The sequence below is a fragment of the Oncorhynchus keta genome, chromosome 36 (assembly GCF_023373465.1).
Source record: "Oncorhynchus keta strain PuntledgeMale-10-30-2019 chromosome 36, Oket_V2, whole genome shotgun sequence".
NCBI lineage: Eukaryota > Metazoa > Chordata > Actinopteri > Salmoniformes > Salmonidae > Oncorhynchus > Oncorhynchus keta.
Window position 1 is genome coordinate 16047195 of NC_068456.1, and position 16650 is coordinate 16063844.

At 41.4% G+C, this 16650-nt stretch overlaps 1 protein-coding gene across 1 annotated transcript in view; it reads left to right on the forward strand.

The window, feature by feature from the left end:
- The window catches only part of pcsk2 (proprotein convertase subtilisin/kexin type 2), a 75155-nt gene that overhangs the window by 17168 nt on the left and 41337 nt on the right, over positions 1-16650 (forward strand). The window contains exons 3-5 of the mRNA XM_035754340.2: positions 6567-6680; positions 7117-7225; positions 9290-9327. Coding sequence (XP_035610233.2) covers positions 6567-6680; positions 7117-7225; positions 9290-9327 — 261 coding nt within the window. The remainder of the gene's footprint in view (positions 1-6566; positions 6681-7116; positions 7226-9289; positions 9328-16650) is intronic.

A 16650-nucleotide genomic window follows, 5' to 3' on the forward strand; every position in this document is an offset into this window, starting at 1 on the left:
TTCTAGTTGTTAGGTCTATCAATCCCATTTCTAGTTGTTCGGTCTATCAATCCCATTTCTAGTTGTTTCAATCCCATTTCTAGTTGTTAGGTCTATCAATCCCATTTCTAGTTGTTAGGTCTATCAATCCCATTTTTTTCAGATGTTATTCACATGTTGTGGAAGCCATCTGATGTGTTTCCAGTTCTAAATATCAGTAATTCACTTACAGCTTGTCAATGAAAGATTATTTTTTATAATATAAGTTATTTTGTGTGTGCTTGATCTTGTGTATTCTGAACTATGTAAAGCCTACCTATCGTCTGATAATTTCCTCATAATCTCCCAGATGTGTTCTTTCCAGATATACCATGTTTTGGCATGTCGGAATCATGTAATTACACATGAATAGCAGTTACTTTTGGGTATATCTATTTAGGTGGAAATCTATATTTTGCCATTACATCTAAAAATCCACTTCGTTGTTAAGACAGTACCATGTTGGAGGGGAATTAATCCATCTAAATGTGCTGTATCTTGGTGCTCTGAAATAGAGATGATTTAGAGAGAGAGGGAGGGAGAGAAAGATAGAGAAAGATGGAGGACAGCTCAGCCCTTTGAAATGAGGTGGCGTTTGAAGCCTTGCTTGGTGGTGCTTCTAGTTGGCAGGCAGGAACAGGGAACGGGCAGAGAGCAGGTGGGGAGCAGAACGCGGGGAGGGTGATTGTGCATGGGCTCCTTCTGATGATGTGAGTGGGCGACATGAGACACTGGGTCGAGGGCTGTCTCGAGGGGAAACACCAGTGCTAGTCATATAATGGAGGGTACGGATGGAGGGGTATGGAGGGAGGAAGGAGGAAGGAAGACGGAGGGAGGGAGATAGGCGATGGAAGGAGAGAGGGAGAGAGATGAAGGAAGATGGATGGTTATTTTACGTTCCCTTTTACGTCACCAGGTTGAGATGTGCTATGTGGCTCCATTAAATGGCTATATAGTGCACATTAGTCCATTTTCCATGTCTATGTTGGACAGTTTAGCAAAATGAAAAGGTATACAGGATAGAAAACACAATGCTCTGAGTCTGAAAATTGTTTTGTGACAAAATGCAAAACGCTTTGCTCGCATCTATCTGTAACATAGGATCGTCAGGGGTCCACCCTGACTGCTATATCTGTCGCAGGTACTTAGGCAGTGAAAGAAGAGATGTGTTTTATGGGCTTGGTCCCTTTTAAAGCCAACAATAAGTGTCCTCTAGCCTTGTAAAGAGCATGCTTAACGGCGGATCCCTTATCTACGGTGGTAAAACACATCGGACAATGCCTAGTCCGCTCTCCATCATGTGTGTTTACACATGTAAGCCCAGGAAGGACTTTCTTTCATTGCATATCTGACTCTATTCAACAAGCATGCAGTTGAAAATAAAATATTGACTCAATATTATGAACTTAACATCAATGTGATAAGTAACCTAGCTGTGGTTGAATTGCTATTTGGCCAAATTGAGCCACTAGCTGCAAGTTGTTATATTTTTAAGTCTGTAAAGGGAGTTGAAAGATTTTGGAATTCAATAGTAGTGCCTTGATGGAAACTTACCTTGACATTATGCAAAATAATGTAAATTCCATCTGAGGATGAGCTATTAGCTGGAGAGAGGTACATTTATAGAGCTCATCTTAAGACAGCACTGTGTACTTTACCAGTCATTCTGAGCAAGGTGTTCCAACTAAATTAGTGTCCTTGAGCAGCTCGTGACAAGTAGAGCAAGGTCCTTTACTCTCCCTAATAACTTCCAGATAGAGAGCCCTACTCCAGTCTGAAAATGAGGCTGTAGACCAGGCTGTAGAGAGAATATAAAGCATTACTGTACAGGCACTTGATTTGGCTCTGGTCACTGTCTGAGTTACTTTCATTGCTATATACCTTTATCTTAGTTTAACTGCCTCAGAGTCGCTGAGAATGACAGGGAGGGTGAGAGGATTCAAGGCTTTGATCCGTTAGATGATGTCTAATATAATATTCAGCCAGGTCACAATTTCATGTAGCAATATTGGTTATGATATTTTCAGACTCAATTTTATTAATTTGAGCTTTATATTATATTGTGCATTTTGCTGTATAGTAAATGATAGACAAAGCTTGTAGATTTTAATACATTTGCCAATGTGGAGATCCCTGCTTTTTATGCTTGACTGTTGGGATTCTAATGGGATTTTTGGACTTAAAGCTAGAATCCTTAGTTGCTACATCAAGTTTTGGACGTATAAATTAATTTAGTATACCATTGGTTCTTGAAGAATATAACTTCTAAATGCCTTATGAGCTTAGTTCAACTGTCATACCCATCAGAACGCAACACTTGCTTTAATGCAATGTTTGTAAACAATGTAAATCTGAACAAAGACTGTATAGCCTCAAAACATGGTTAAAACTATAATTTTGATACCATGGATGGTCGGTCATTGAATCCATTGCCCTGTCTATGAACCTGAGTGGTTACACTTCTCCAGGCCCATCCCTCAGCTTCTTACCGAAACAGAGGCGAGATGGCCTTTTGTTACTGTTTCAATTCTACTTGAATTCAACTCCAGCTTTTATACTAAATAGGCTTATGTTACATTGCCTCTAGCGAAACACACTGCCCCCTCACTAGATCATTAATGTCTCCCTTTCATCTTGAATACTGTTTGTGTCCACAGTTAGTTTATCTTGATTAGATCAGACCATATAACCCAGATATTAACAAACCACTCCTTTAGAAACACCATTGTAAATCTTTATGAAATCATGAGAAAAAAACACCCTCTGTTTTTGATCCTGTTTTTGCAAAAGTGTCCCTGTTGCAGCAGTAAATAAGCTCTTTAGTCAAAGTGTCTTTGATGATGGGAACAAACACAAGGACTTTGTCAGGCTAATTGGGGAGTTCTTTTGTCTGCTAGGGCACCCTCTGAAACAGTCTCTTTCAAATTCCCCTGTGTGTGTGTGTGTGTGTGTGTGTGTGTGTGTGTGTGTGTGTGTGTGTGTGTGTGTGTGTGTGTGTGTGTGTGTGTGTGTGTGTGTGTGTGTGTGTGTGTGTGTGTGTGTGTGTGTGTGTGTGTGTGTGTGTGTGTGTGGTACTGTAGGGACCCAGCTGCTTGGCATGTATGATTCAGATGATTCAGACTGAGACAAATAGAATTAGCCTGTTGATTTATGTGACGCCCCCCCCTCCATCCCTACACTAGAGACACAGGTAGACGGGGTAGGGCATTATGAATGTACAGTGCCTTCAGAAAGTATTCATACCCCTTGACTTATTCCAAACTTAGTTCTGTTACAGCCTGAAATCAAAATGGATTAAACAAAAATATATCCCATACTGACAAAGTGAAAACATTTTTTTTAGAAAATGTTGCTAATCTATTGAAAATGAAATACTGAAATATCTAATTTAAGTAAGTATTCACATCAATACATGTCAGATCACCTTTAGTAATGGTTACAGCTGTGAGTCTTTATGGGTAAGCCTCTAAGAGCTTTTCAGACCTGGATTGTACAATATTTGCACATTATTCTTTTAACAATTCCAATTCTTCAGGCTCTGTTAAGTTGGTTATTGATCATTGCTAGACGGACATTTTCAAGTCTTGCCATAGATTTTCAAGACGATTTAAGTCAAAACTCTAACTAGGCCACTCAGGAACTTTCGATGTCATCTTGGTAAGCAACTCCAGTGTATATTTGGCCTTGTGTTTTAGGGTATTGTCCTGCTGAAAGGTGGACTTGTCTCCCAGTGTCTGTTGGAAAGCAGACTGAACCAGGTTTTACTCTAGGATTTTGCCTACGCTTAGATATATTCCGTTTCTTTTTATCTTAAAAACCTCCCTAGTCCTTGCCGAAGATAAGCATACCCATAACATGATAAAACCACCACCATGCTTGAAAATATGAAGAGTGGTACTCAGTGATGTGTTGTGTTGGATTTGCACCAAACATAACGCTTTTTATTCAGGACATGCTGTAACATTCATTTCTTTACCACATTCTTTGCAGTTATACTTTCTATCTATCCTCAGTTTTCTCCTATCACAGCCATTCAACTCTGTAGCTGTTTTACAGTCACCATTGGCCTCATTGTGAAATCCCTGAGTGGTTTCCTCTCCGGCAACTGAGTTAGGAAGGACACCTGCATCTTTGTAGAAACGGGTGTGCACTAATACAGCATTCCAAGGTCTAATTATTAACTCTGTCTTTCTCAAAGGGATATTCAATGTCAGGTTATTATTATTATACATGTTTTTATATATATTTTTTAGTCTCCCAATAGGTGCCCTTCTTTGCGAGGCAATGGAAAACCTCCCTGGTCTTTGTGGTTTACAGATAATTGTATGTGTGGGGTACAGAGATGAGGTAGTCATTCAAAAATCATGTTAACCCCCGAGAGTCGCTTGCTGCACCGGTGTGTAGCAATGTTACATAATAAAAAAATAAAGCTTGTTTTGTACCTACCGCAAAAAAGGGGTTCATTAAATATGTGTAAAAAAATATGCTGTATATCTCTTGGATTTAGGACAGGCACTTCAAAACCTTGTTCCTTATGATGTATTTTTTGACTGTCCTTTTTTTGACATTTATGAATGTATTATTCAATGCGTTTCTATGGGCTTTAGTAGTAAAGGCCAAAATCTATATTTGATCCCCCCAAAATTATATACAGTACCAGTCAAAGGTTTGGACCCACCTACTCATTCCAGGTTTTTATTTTATTTTTTTAAACATTTTTTTTGCATTGTAGAATAATAGTGAAGACATTAAAACTATGAAATAACATATATGGAATCATGTAGCAACCAGAAAAGTGTTAAACAAATTAATATTTGAGATTCTTCAAAGTATCCACCCTTTGCCTTGATGGGGTTTTAGACTGGGTTTCTGTACAGCACTTTGAGATATCAGCTGATGTACGAAGGGCTATATAAATACATTTGATTTGATTTGATTTCACAGCTTTACACACTCTTGGCATTCTCTCAACCAGCTTCATGAGGTAGTCACCTGGAATGCATTTCAATTAACAGATGGCCTTGTTAAAAGTTCATTTGTAGAATCTTTTTCCTTCTTAATGCGATTGAGCAAATCAGATAGCCCTATTTGGTAAAAGACCAAGTCCATATTATGGCAAGAACAGCTCAAATAATCAAAGAGAAATGACAGTCCATCATTACTTTAAGACATGAAGGTCAGTCAATCTGGAACATTTCAAGAACTTTTATAGTTTCTTCAAGTGCAGTTACAAAAACCATCAATGCTATGATGAAACTGGCTCTCATGAGGACCACGACAAGAAAGGAAGACTCAGAGATACCTCTGCTGCAGAGGATAGGTTCATTAGAGTTACCTGCCTCAGAAATTGAGCCCAAATAAATGCTTAACAGAGTTCAAGTAACAGACACATCTCAACATCAGCTGTTCAGAGGAGACTGCATGAATCAGGCCTTCATGATCGAATTGCTGCAAAGAAACCACTACTAAAGGACACCAAAAAGAAGGAGAGACTTGCTTGCAACAAGAACCATGAGCAATGAACATGACCAATCTGGCATTTGGTCTGATGAGTACAAATTTGAGATGTTTGTTTCCAATTGCTTTGTTTTTGTGAGACGCAGAGAAGGTGAACGGATGATTTCCAGATGTCTGGTTCCCACCGTGAAGCATGGAGGAGGAGGTGTGATGGTGTGGGGTTGCTTTGCTGGTGACACTGTCATTCATTTACTTAGAATTCAAGGCACACTTAACCAGCATGGCTACCACAGTATTCTGGAGCGATACGCCATCCCATCTGGTTTGTGCTTAGTCGGACTATCGTTTGTTTTTCAACAGGACAATGACCCAACACTCCTCCAGGCTGTAAGGGCTATTTGTTCAAGAAGGAGAGTGATGGATTGCTGCATCAGATGACCTGGCCTCCACAATCACCCGACGTCAACCCAATTGAGATGGTTTATGATTAGTTGGACTGCAGAGTGAAGGAAAAGCAGCCAACAACTGCTCAGCATATGTGGGATCTCCTTCAAGACTGTTGGAAAAGCATTCCAGGTGAAGCTGGTTGAGATAATGCCAAGAGTGTGCAAAGCTGTCATCAAGGCAAAGGGTGGATACTTTAAAGAATCTAAAATCTAAAATATTCCATATGTGTTATTTCATCGTTGTGATGTCTTCAATATTATTTTAGAATGTAGAAATTTGTAAAAAATAAAGCAAAGCCCTTGAATGAGTATGTGTGTCCAAACTTTTGATACCTAAAGGGGTCCTAAAATTCAAAATCATATAGCTAAATAATCTATAGTATGACCATCTCAAACAATTTCATATGTCAGCTAATATTCCCTTTGAATGGATGTTCAGTTCAAACAAATTAAAAGTAGTTCCCTCCAATGTACACTTTGCACAGTTATGCAAATTACTTATAGGTAAAGTGTTTATGAGTGGGTTTCTTGTGTAGTCACCATATACACCTGACGTACATTGTAATGATACATTTTGACTATATTGATTCAGATTAATCTGAATATAAAGGGCTCATGGTGTAATATTTGCATTTCCTTTCTCAGGTAAAGAATGTGATGGACCAGGAGGGCTTCGGCCGACAGAAGCGAGGCTATAGAAGCATCAACGAAATTGACGTCAAAATTACCGACCCCCTATTCAGCAAACAGTGGTATCTGGTGAGTTGTCATCAGCGTCCGTTATACTTGTTTACTCACTAACCACTGATCACAGACATATTCACGGCTGCTCCTCCTATGGAGATGAAGTCTTCTCATTGGGCCAGTCAATATTGCCCACACCATCTCATCTCCCTGTTTATGTCAGCCTCCCCCCCCAGTGTTTCCCCGAGACTGGCAAGCGTGACTTTCCTTTCCACCAGGGCCAACGTGCCTTCCTTTGTTCCACTTGTCAGATTAAACGCTCCGCAGTAGGATCCCAGCTAAGTGCCATATCTGTGACATTTACTCCCCCTCCCTCCCATCCTCCACACCTCATCTCTTCCTCCCCCTTCCTTACCCCTATCTTCCTCCATGTTGACTAATTATCTAATGGCCCCTCGGCTGGGTGTCCTGCGTCACGGCCTGTCTCCATATTGTTTGTGTGACTGATTAGATCAACACGGGCCAGGCTGATGGGACCCCTGGACTGGACCTCAATGTGGCCGAGGCTTGGGGACTGGGCTACACTGGGAGAGGCATCACCATAGCCATCATGGACGATGGTAGGTACCAGTATAGACCTTACGGTTGAAGTTGTATCACTATCTTTTTATTTTTTGTTTTATATATTTCACCTTTATTTAACCAGGTAGACCATTTGAGAACAAGTTCTCATTAACAATTGCGACCTGGCCAAGATAAAGCAAAGCAGTGCGACAAAAACAACAACACAGAGTTACACATGGAATAAACAAACGTACAGTCAATAAAACAATAGAAAAAGCTATATACTGTGTGTGCAAATGAAGTAAGGAGGTAGGTTACAATTTAGCAATTAACACTGGAGTGATAGATGTGCAGATGAGGATGTGTAAGTAGAAATACTGGTGTGCAAAAAAGCAGAAAAACAAAAACAAATATGGGGATGAGGCAGTTAGTTGGATGGGTTATTTAACAATGGGCTGTGTACAGCTGCGGAGATTGGTAAGTTGCTCTGACAGCTGATGCTTCAAGTTAGTGAGGGAGTGATTTTTGCAATTCGTTCCAGTCATTGACAGGAGAGAACTGGAAGGAAAGGCGGCCAAAGGAGGTGCTGGCTTTGGGGATGACCAGTGAAATATACCTGCTGGAGCGCGTGCTATGGGTGGGTGGTTCTATGGTGACCAGTGAGCTGAGACCTGGAGCCAGTGGGTTTGGCGACGAATATGTAGCGAGGACCAGCCAACGAGAGCATACAGGTTGCAGTGGTTGGTAGTATATGGGGCTTTGCTGACAAAACGGATGGCACTGTGATAGACTGCATCCAATTTGTTGAGTAGAGTGTTGGAGGCTATTTTGTAAATGACATCGCCGAAGTCAAGGATCGGTAGGATAGTCAGTTTTACGAGGGTATGTTTGGCAGGAGTCTTTTTTTGCGAAATAGGAAGCCGATTCTAAACTTAATTTTTGATTGAGATGCTTAATATGAGTCTGGAAGGAGAGTTTACAGTCGAGCCAGACACCTAGGTATTTATAGTTGTTCACATATTCTAAGTCAGAACCGTCCATAATAGTGAGTAGTCCAGAGTAGTATCTTAATAGAGGTCATCACTAGGATTGTAGTTCTGGGCTAAAGCCCTATGCATTCGGCCTCCACCGAGGTCCAGAGGTTCACTCTGAAAATGGGTTATATTTCCTCACCGTCAAAATTTGCAATAAACATAAGGTCAGCTATCCATGTTTTGTGGGGATTTTTTGATTCTCTCTGACTGTTTAGCTTTTAATCAGGTGACTGTTAGTGAGCTGGACAGAGTGAAGAGACTGTATAATGTAATACTGTTATACACAGTTTCGATTTGGTTTTAATCATTTAAATGCACAGTAGATTGAGGGCTTTTTTTAGTCATACAGGGGCTGTGTGTTTGATTCCCCTACTTTATACCCTGTAGCCAGTGGTGTTAAGGAACTAAGTAAAAAAAAACTTGAAGTACTACTTAAGTAATTTCTTTCTATCTGTAGTTTATTTGACTATTTATATGTTTTTTTAACTTTTACTTTTACTTCACTACGTTCCAAAATAAATTCTGTACTTTTTACTACATACATTTCCCTGCCAACAAAAACTACTTCTTACACGTTGCATGCTCAGACAGGACAGCAATATGGTCCAATTCACGCACCTATCAATATAACACGTTGTCATCCCTACTGCCTCTGATCTGGCTGACTCACTAAACACAAATACTGTGTTTGTAAAGTATGATTATTGGGTACTTTTTCCACCACTACCTGTAGCTATTCAGGACCAGAGTTGGTAGCCATTCATAACAATTGGTGGCCACTACACAGTATGTGTCAATTATAAAGATTTAAAGGTATTAGTCATCCACTTATTAATGTGGTTATTTATAGTTCATGATGACAAGGTATCTACACATGGTTAATGAACTAAATACCATTTGAATAAATGACATGTACAAGTACCGACCAGCCCCACATTAGAATGTAATAAGTACAACGTAAAATAAGTGACAATTTATTGGTTGACATCTTCTTATAAAGGTCAAAACCTCCCCTCAAGACCTAAATTCTTTTGAGGAAAAATGTATAGCATTATCTCACTAATTTATGTTGAAATTATGTTTCAGGGATCGACTATCTCCACCCAGATCTTGCATCAAACTACGTAAGTGCTTAATCTTTGTTCTCATTTCACAATCCTCTCCGTTAATTCCCTGTATTGCTGTTTTGACATAAATCAGGCCTTGAAATGGCACTTGTCACAGGTTTGTTGTTGAGTGCCAGTGGCTGTGCCAGTGGCAGGTGTATTCCAAGTTTCCTTCATGGTTGGCAAGTCTCCTTGAATCCTTGGAGGACGGGGAGACAGGCATCCGGCCAGCCAAGCTGTTTAATGTTAATGCGTACAGCACAGTGGCAGGCGGGATGGCAGGCCGATCTGTCACTGGTACAGATAATGCCAGGGTAGCTAGCACCGCATGTTGTGATATTCCAACTCCAGAATACTGATAATAACACCTCAAAAGACTGCCAGTGTTGCTGGCCAGAAACAGGAAAAAGACTAAGGAGTAAAAGTAAGGAACTCACATTACAAAATATATTATTTAACTAATAACACTGCAGTACTAGTGAACATCTATGGACTATGTACTCAATAAGCTCAGTGTTCAGTGGTAAACAGAACTGGCCAACTGCTGAAATTCTGAAATGGCTGTTGTTGAAATGGCTGTTGTTTTGACTGATAGTGAAGAGTTGTGAATGTTATCGGATCTGACAGAATCGTTTACAGCAGGGTGCCCAATACTGATACAGGAAACCAGTCATGTCTTTTGTAACACAGCACCATCCAGTAATATGTTCTCTCATTGAGACACAGTAATGAACAGTACTGAAAGGCTATGCTGCATCTCTGCTGTGGGATGCAATTAGACACACACAAACACACACACACATACACACAGTGCTGTTCCTCCATCCCTTCATCTCTGCTTCTCCTCCCTTCTCGTTCCTCTCATCTTGGAAAGATGTCAGAGCTTCAGAGAAGGTGAAAGATGAGACGGCAGAAGAGGGAGAGATTGAGAGTGAGAGTGAGAGTGAGAGTGAGAGTGAGGGAGAGAGTGAGAGTGAGGGAGAGAGTGAGAGTGAGGGAGAGAGTGAGAGTGAGGGAGAGAGAGAGATGATTAAATGTAAACTATTTCCTTTCAGTCGGAGGATATTGGAAAAAGGGGAATTATTTTAAGATAGGCAAGGAAACTTGATACTGTGTGCAGTTCTGTTCAGCTTTTTGACATAAGCTCTGTGGTTCCTGTGTGATGCCTGTGTGTGTGTGTGTATGTTTCTTGCCTGTTAACTGGGATGAGTCTTACCCCAAAAATAGCCTGTCGTGAACGTGGCAGTCAGGATGATGCAGGACATGTATGCTCTACTGGGCTGATGGATCACGCTGTGTAACGATCTAAAACTGACTTAGTGCTATATACTTCCTGTGGGTTTGTGTGTGTGTGTGTGTGTGTGTGTGTGTGTGTGTGTGTGTGTGTGTGTGTGTGTGTGTGTGTGTGTGTGTGTGTGTGTGTGTGTGTGTGTGTGTGTGTGTGTGTGTGTGTGTGTGTGTAGGAGGCTGATAATCTCATTTAGTGCATCTTCACTCTCTTCCAGGGCCGAAGCTGTTGTTGGTTTATGTATTCCTATTTTTCAGAAGACTACAAACACTGCAATCAGCCACTATTGATTGGTCTGCATTAGTATGTGCAAGAGCGCACGATTATACAGTGCATTTGGAAAGTATTCAGACCAATTCCCTTTTTCCACATGTTGTTATGTTACAGCCTTATTCTAAAATGTATCAAATATTGTTTCCCCCTCATCAATCTACACACTGCCCCATAATGACGAAGCACAAACAGTTTTTTTGACATTTTTGCACATTTATCCAAATTTAAAACAGAAATAAGAAATGACGGTGCCGTAGTCATCATTATAATATGATGCCATTATCAAAGGGCAGCAGATTTCAGGTAAAGCCGGGACAATCTTGTTTAGCGCCTCTTACGCATCGTTCCGACAGACATCCTACTCTTGATAATGTAACTAACTTAAAGCAGTTATCAATGTTATCTTCTGAAGGACTTTTGACAATGTGATTTTTTTTCTCCTATTTGGTCTTTGGGAAGTCTCTAGCAAGCTGGAGGTTTGTCAGTGCCCATATCTGCACTGGGATGTTGCATTGGGATGTTGTCACTGCAGTATTATTGGATGTTGTGTCTTTATATTGTTCAAGGATTACTTTCTTTCCTCCAAGGGAAATTACCATGCCAACGCCCGGTGATGTCACATAATCACAAGGGTTCATCTCGTACAGTGTGTGTTTTAGTGTGCGTGTGCCTGTATTTTATTAGGTTGTTAAGGGATTCTGAGTCTCTTGTATTGGCAAGTACTGCATGACGAAGATGGTGTGGTAAAGATAATCATGACGTATGAGTTTAACAAGGAACCAGAGAGAATTCTTTTTTATTCACACTTAGAATATCAATTAGTAGGCTATTGATGTAAATTAGTCTACAACAGATTTCACAGTATGTGTTTCCAAACTGGTATATGAGGACACTCGATATTCAAAAGCTTTGGGCCAAGCTTTGGAATATTTATACTTTTTTAATATCAAACGACCTTCCTTTGTTCATAATGAGAATATCATAAGTGGTACTCTGAGAGAGGCATGAGAGCATTTCTAGTGCATAGTTAATTTGAGGATGTGGTAATATTCAATACAGCAGGGGATTGAAAATCTAAGCAGGGCTTTGACCTTATATAATATAAGGGGCCTATAGCAACGAACATTAGCCAGTGTACTAACACAAGGTAATCTATCGCTAAACCATCAATACGTGGAAAAATCACCCACACAGCTGATCTCAGTTGCACTACTTTTTGGCGTTGCCTATTCTTATTATAATTTTATGTAATCCATTAATTACATATTGTTTTAAAAATAAAGTTATTGTTGAATAGTATGGTCGTTACTTATCAAGCTCGGGGAAAACTATCCCGGACTGTCCATATTTGAAATGTGTTTAAGTCAATCATGATGAGTTAGGTCTATATTATCTATTTTATTCAAAATGAAAGGCTGTCGAATAAAGTTATTTCAAACAGCACACATATTATTTTGTCATTTAAGGTGAAACATTTAAATTAAATATAGGCCTACTCCTTCTATATTCTTATACTCAAATAAGTATACTTTTTTTTACAGTTTAAAATACTTCTGACAGGTTGATATTTCATTGTGGGTGGGAGTAGAGAACCTAGATGCAGCTGTCTAGTATCATAATCACTTGACACGGTAACAGCGAGAGATCAACTGATCTCCTGGTTTATTATTGTGGGTGGTTGCAATCAAGTTTTAGTTGCAATCAAGTTTTAATAACACACATGTAATCTCCCGTGTGTCGCGTTTTAAGAAATCCAGTGGAAGCCTGCACGAGAACATTAAGTTCTGCCTGTCCTAAGTTGGGCTTTTTGTGAGTGGTTTGAATACAACCACCAAGTATTTGTATTATGTTGAATGATCTGTACATTTTGTGCTGACGTATACTCAAAAGGAACACCTATGTGAGAATGATGTTAATTGACTACATCTCAGCATTCAACACCATAGTGCCCACGAAGCTCATCACTAAGCTAAGGACTCTGGGACTAAAAACCTCCCTCTGCAACTGGATCCTGGACTTCCTGGCGGGCCGCCCCCAGGTGGTAAGAGTTGGCAACAACTCTTCTGTCATGCTGATCCTTAACACTGGGGCCCCTCAGGGGTGTGTACTTAGTCCCCTCCTGTACTCCCTGTTCACCCATGACTGTGTGGCCAAACATGACTCCAACACCATCATTAAGTTTGCTGACAACACAACAGTGGTAGGCCTGATCACCGACAACGATGAGACGGACTATAGGGAGGAGGTCAGAGAACTGGCAGTGTGGTGCCAGGACAACAACCTCTCCCTCAATGTGAGCAAGACAAAGGAGAAGATCGTGAACAACAGGAAAAGGCGAGCCGAACAGGCCCCCATTAACATTGACTGGGCTGTAGTGGGGCAGGTCGAGAGTTTCAAGTTCTATGGTGTCCACATCACCAATGAACTATCATGATCCAAACATACCAAGACAGTCATTGTATCACCGCCTGGTATGGCAACTGCTTGGCATCTGACTGTAAGGCGCTACAGATGGTAGTGTGAATGGCCCTGTACATCAATGAGGCCAAGCTTCCTGCCATCCAGGACCTATATAATAGGCGGTGTCAGAGGAAAGCCCATAAAATTGACAGAGACTCCAGTCACCCAAGTTATAGACTGTTTTCTCTGCTACCGCATGGCAATCGGTACTGGAGCACCAAGTCTAGGACCAAAAGGCTCCTGGTAAATATTTTCTTAACTCTTCTTGAACTGCACTGTTGGTTAAGAGCTTGTAAGTAAGCATTTCACGGTAAGGTCTACACTTGTTGTATTCGGCGCATGTGACAAATAAATTAACGCCAGTAACTTTTTGTCCTAACACCAACCTTCAGCCTCAACCCTCTCTATATACAGAGCAGAGGAGGCTGATGGAAGGAAGCTTTAGGAGGACAGGCTCATTGTAATGGCTGGGATGGAATAAATGGAACGGTATCAAACACATCAAACATGGAAACCAAATGTTTCCATTTATTCCATTCCAGCTATTACAATGAGACCTTCCTCCTATAGCGCCTCCCACCAGCCTCCACTGATACAGAGGTATCAACCCCTCCAGACAATCTTACTCACACTACAGTCACGGTGCTGGAAGTCATTCTCTTCACCTTGTTACTACCTGGTTTCCTGCTCCACTCGGCTGATACAGCAGAGCAGCAGAGCAGCAGGGTGCAGTGTTTTGGCATCTCTTTGTCCCTCACTGAGTCATCCCTATATCCTCGCTGGGAAATGTCAGCTGGTATCTTGCTAAGGTCTGACCTGGCCAGTCCACCCGGTAAAATCTGATGGGTTTAGCTCTATACTTCTAATGATCACCACCACACTTTCACCGCCATCTCCCTCGTGTCTCTGGTGTCTGGGCACACTGCTCTGTAAAAACTCCACAAGTCATAAATGCCATTCAGACAGACAAGCTACAAATAGAGAAATGACGGGGAATTGTGATTAGAACGACAGGGGATTTTGAATGTGACTGAGCCGAAGGAGAGAGGAAGATGAGAGAGATAGCAGTGGAGAGTTAGAGAGAGAGAGAGACTGTCTAACATAAAAACAGGGGAAACACAGTGACAACCCACTGGGCACAGACATAATCAACATTTAGTTTTGATTTGGTTGAGTTGTCACCTAATGTGAATTCAATGGGAAATCAACCAAATCTGTCACCATGGATTTAGGTTAAAAGTCGGATGAAAAATAGATGAAATTCCCTAACATTGATGACTCAGTTTTCCATGTTGATTCAACATCATCAATCTCTCCTTGTCCCAGTCTGTAATCCCAACATGTTTCAAGCTGACCACAATTGTCCCTGTTCCCAAGAACTCCAAGGTAATCTGCCTAAATTACTATAGCCCTGTAGCACGCACATCTGGTAATTAAGAAGAGCTTTAAAAGGCTGGTCAAGAAACACATCAACACCACCCTCCTTGACACCCTGGACTCCAATTTGTATACCGTGCTCACAGGTCCACAAATGACACCATTGCAATTGCACATCACACTGACCTCTCCCACCTGGGCAAGAGGGAAAATAACTATGTGAGAATCCTGTTCATAGACTATAGCTCAGCGTTCAACACCGTAGTCCCCTCTAAGCTCACCACCAAGCTAGGGACCCTGGGACTGAACACCTCTCTCTGCAACTGGATCCTGGACTTCCTGACAGGCGGGCCCCAGGTGGGGAGGGTAGGCCACATTCGATCTGTCGAGTTAAGTGGAGCCTTTCGAGCTGTTTTGGTTCCTGACTCAATAATACCCTGCCATCTCCTTCAGAACATTAAAACGTATTGTATCGTTCACCAGCTCATATCTGTGTGAAGCTGGAATCAGCACTGCTCTTGCCTGCATTAAAACCAAATATCAAACCAGGTTGGATGTGACAGCAGAGATGAGATGCACACTGTTGATCACAGCCCCTGACTTTGAGAAGCTCTGACGTAACATGCATCAAGCATACCCATCTCATTAGTGGTGGTGAGATAATGATGCTTTCAAGACAACTGGAAACTCAGAAAAACACTAGGTCAAATCATTGATCTTCAGGTCGGAAAGTCTGAGCTTTAGAAAGAGGCCCGAGTTCCCGACTTGGAGTTGGATGACTGTCCAAAGCGATTTTTCCCAATCGGAGCTAGTTTTTTCCCCAAATTCCAGTTGTCTTGAACCTACTGAAGTCGGAAGTTAGAGAATTATGAGTTCCCAGTTTCCAGTTGTTTTGAACGCGACAGAGACATTATGCCAGACACATTTGAAATTGTCCGTCATAGCACCTCATTAAAAAAGTAAACATTGGTTGTTAATTACATAATGGTTTTTACATGGTTGGGGTCGCTAGAATTTTGAGATATCAAAATGGGGTCGTGGACTAAAAAAATTTGGGAACCCCTTGCCTACAGGGTGGAGGTCAAAGACTTGGCAATGTGGTGCCATGACAACAACCTCAATGTCAGTAAGACCAAGGAGCTGGACTACAGGAGAAAGAGGAGAGAGAACGCCCCCATCCACATCGATGGGGCTGTAGTGGAACAGGCTAAGAGCTTCAAGTTCCTTGGCTTCCACATCACTACGGACTTAACATGGTCCACACACACCCGCACAGTTGTAAAGAGCAGCACCTCTTCCCACTCAGGAGGCTGAAATTGGCCCTTGGATCATCAGAAGGTTCTACAGCAGCACCATGATGAGAATCTTGACTGGATGCATCACTGATTGGTATGGCAAATGCATCGCCTTCGACCTCAAAGCGTTACCCAGGGCATCACTGGGGCCGAGCTCCCTGCCATCCAGGACCTCTATCACGCGGTGTCAGCGGAAGAATTGCCAAAGAATTCAGCCACCCAACCCTAAACAGTTGAATCTGCTGCCGTCCGCCAAAGCATCAGATCTCAGACTAACAGGCTTCTACCCCAAGCCATAAGACTGCTAAATAGTTCATTAAATGGTTACACGGACTATCTGCATTGACAATATCTTGCACTGACTCTATGCACACTCACAAGACAATGAGCTCAAAAGCAAGCATTTCATGGTAAAGTCGACACCAGTTGTATTCGGGGCACGTGACACATTTGTCTATTTGATTTTAATCAGCTTACATTTTGTTGTTGAAGAAAATGACGTGAAAACAACATTGTTTCAACCAGTTGTTGCCCAGTGGGAAGAGACTTGAAGGTGACTAGTTGACTGTTTTGGGTTGAGAAAAGTGGAAAAATAGGAAGAGGAAAATGAAAAACAGAGTGGCTTCCAGACAACAAAGTTTGAGAGAG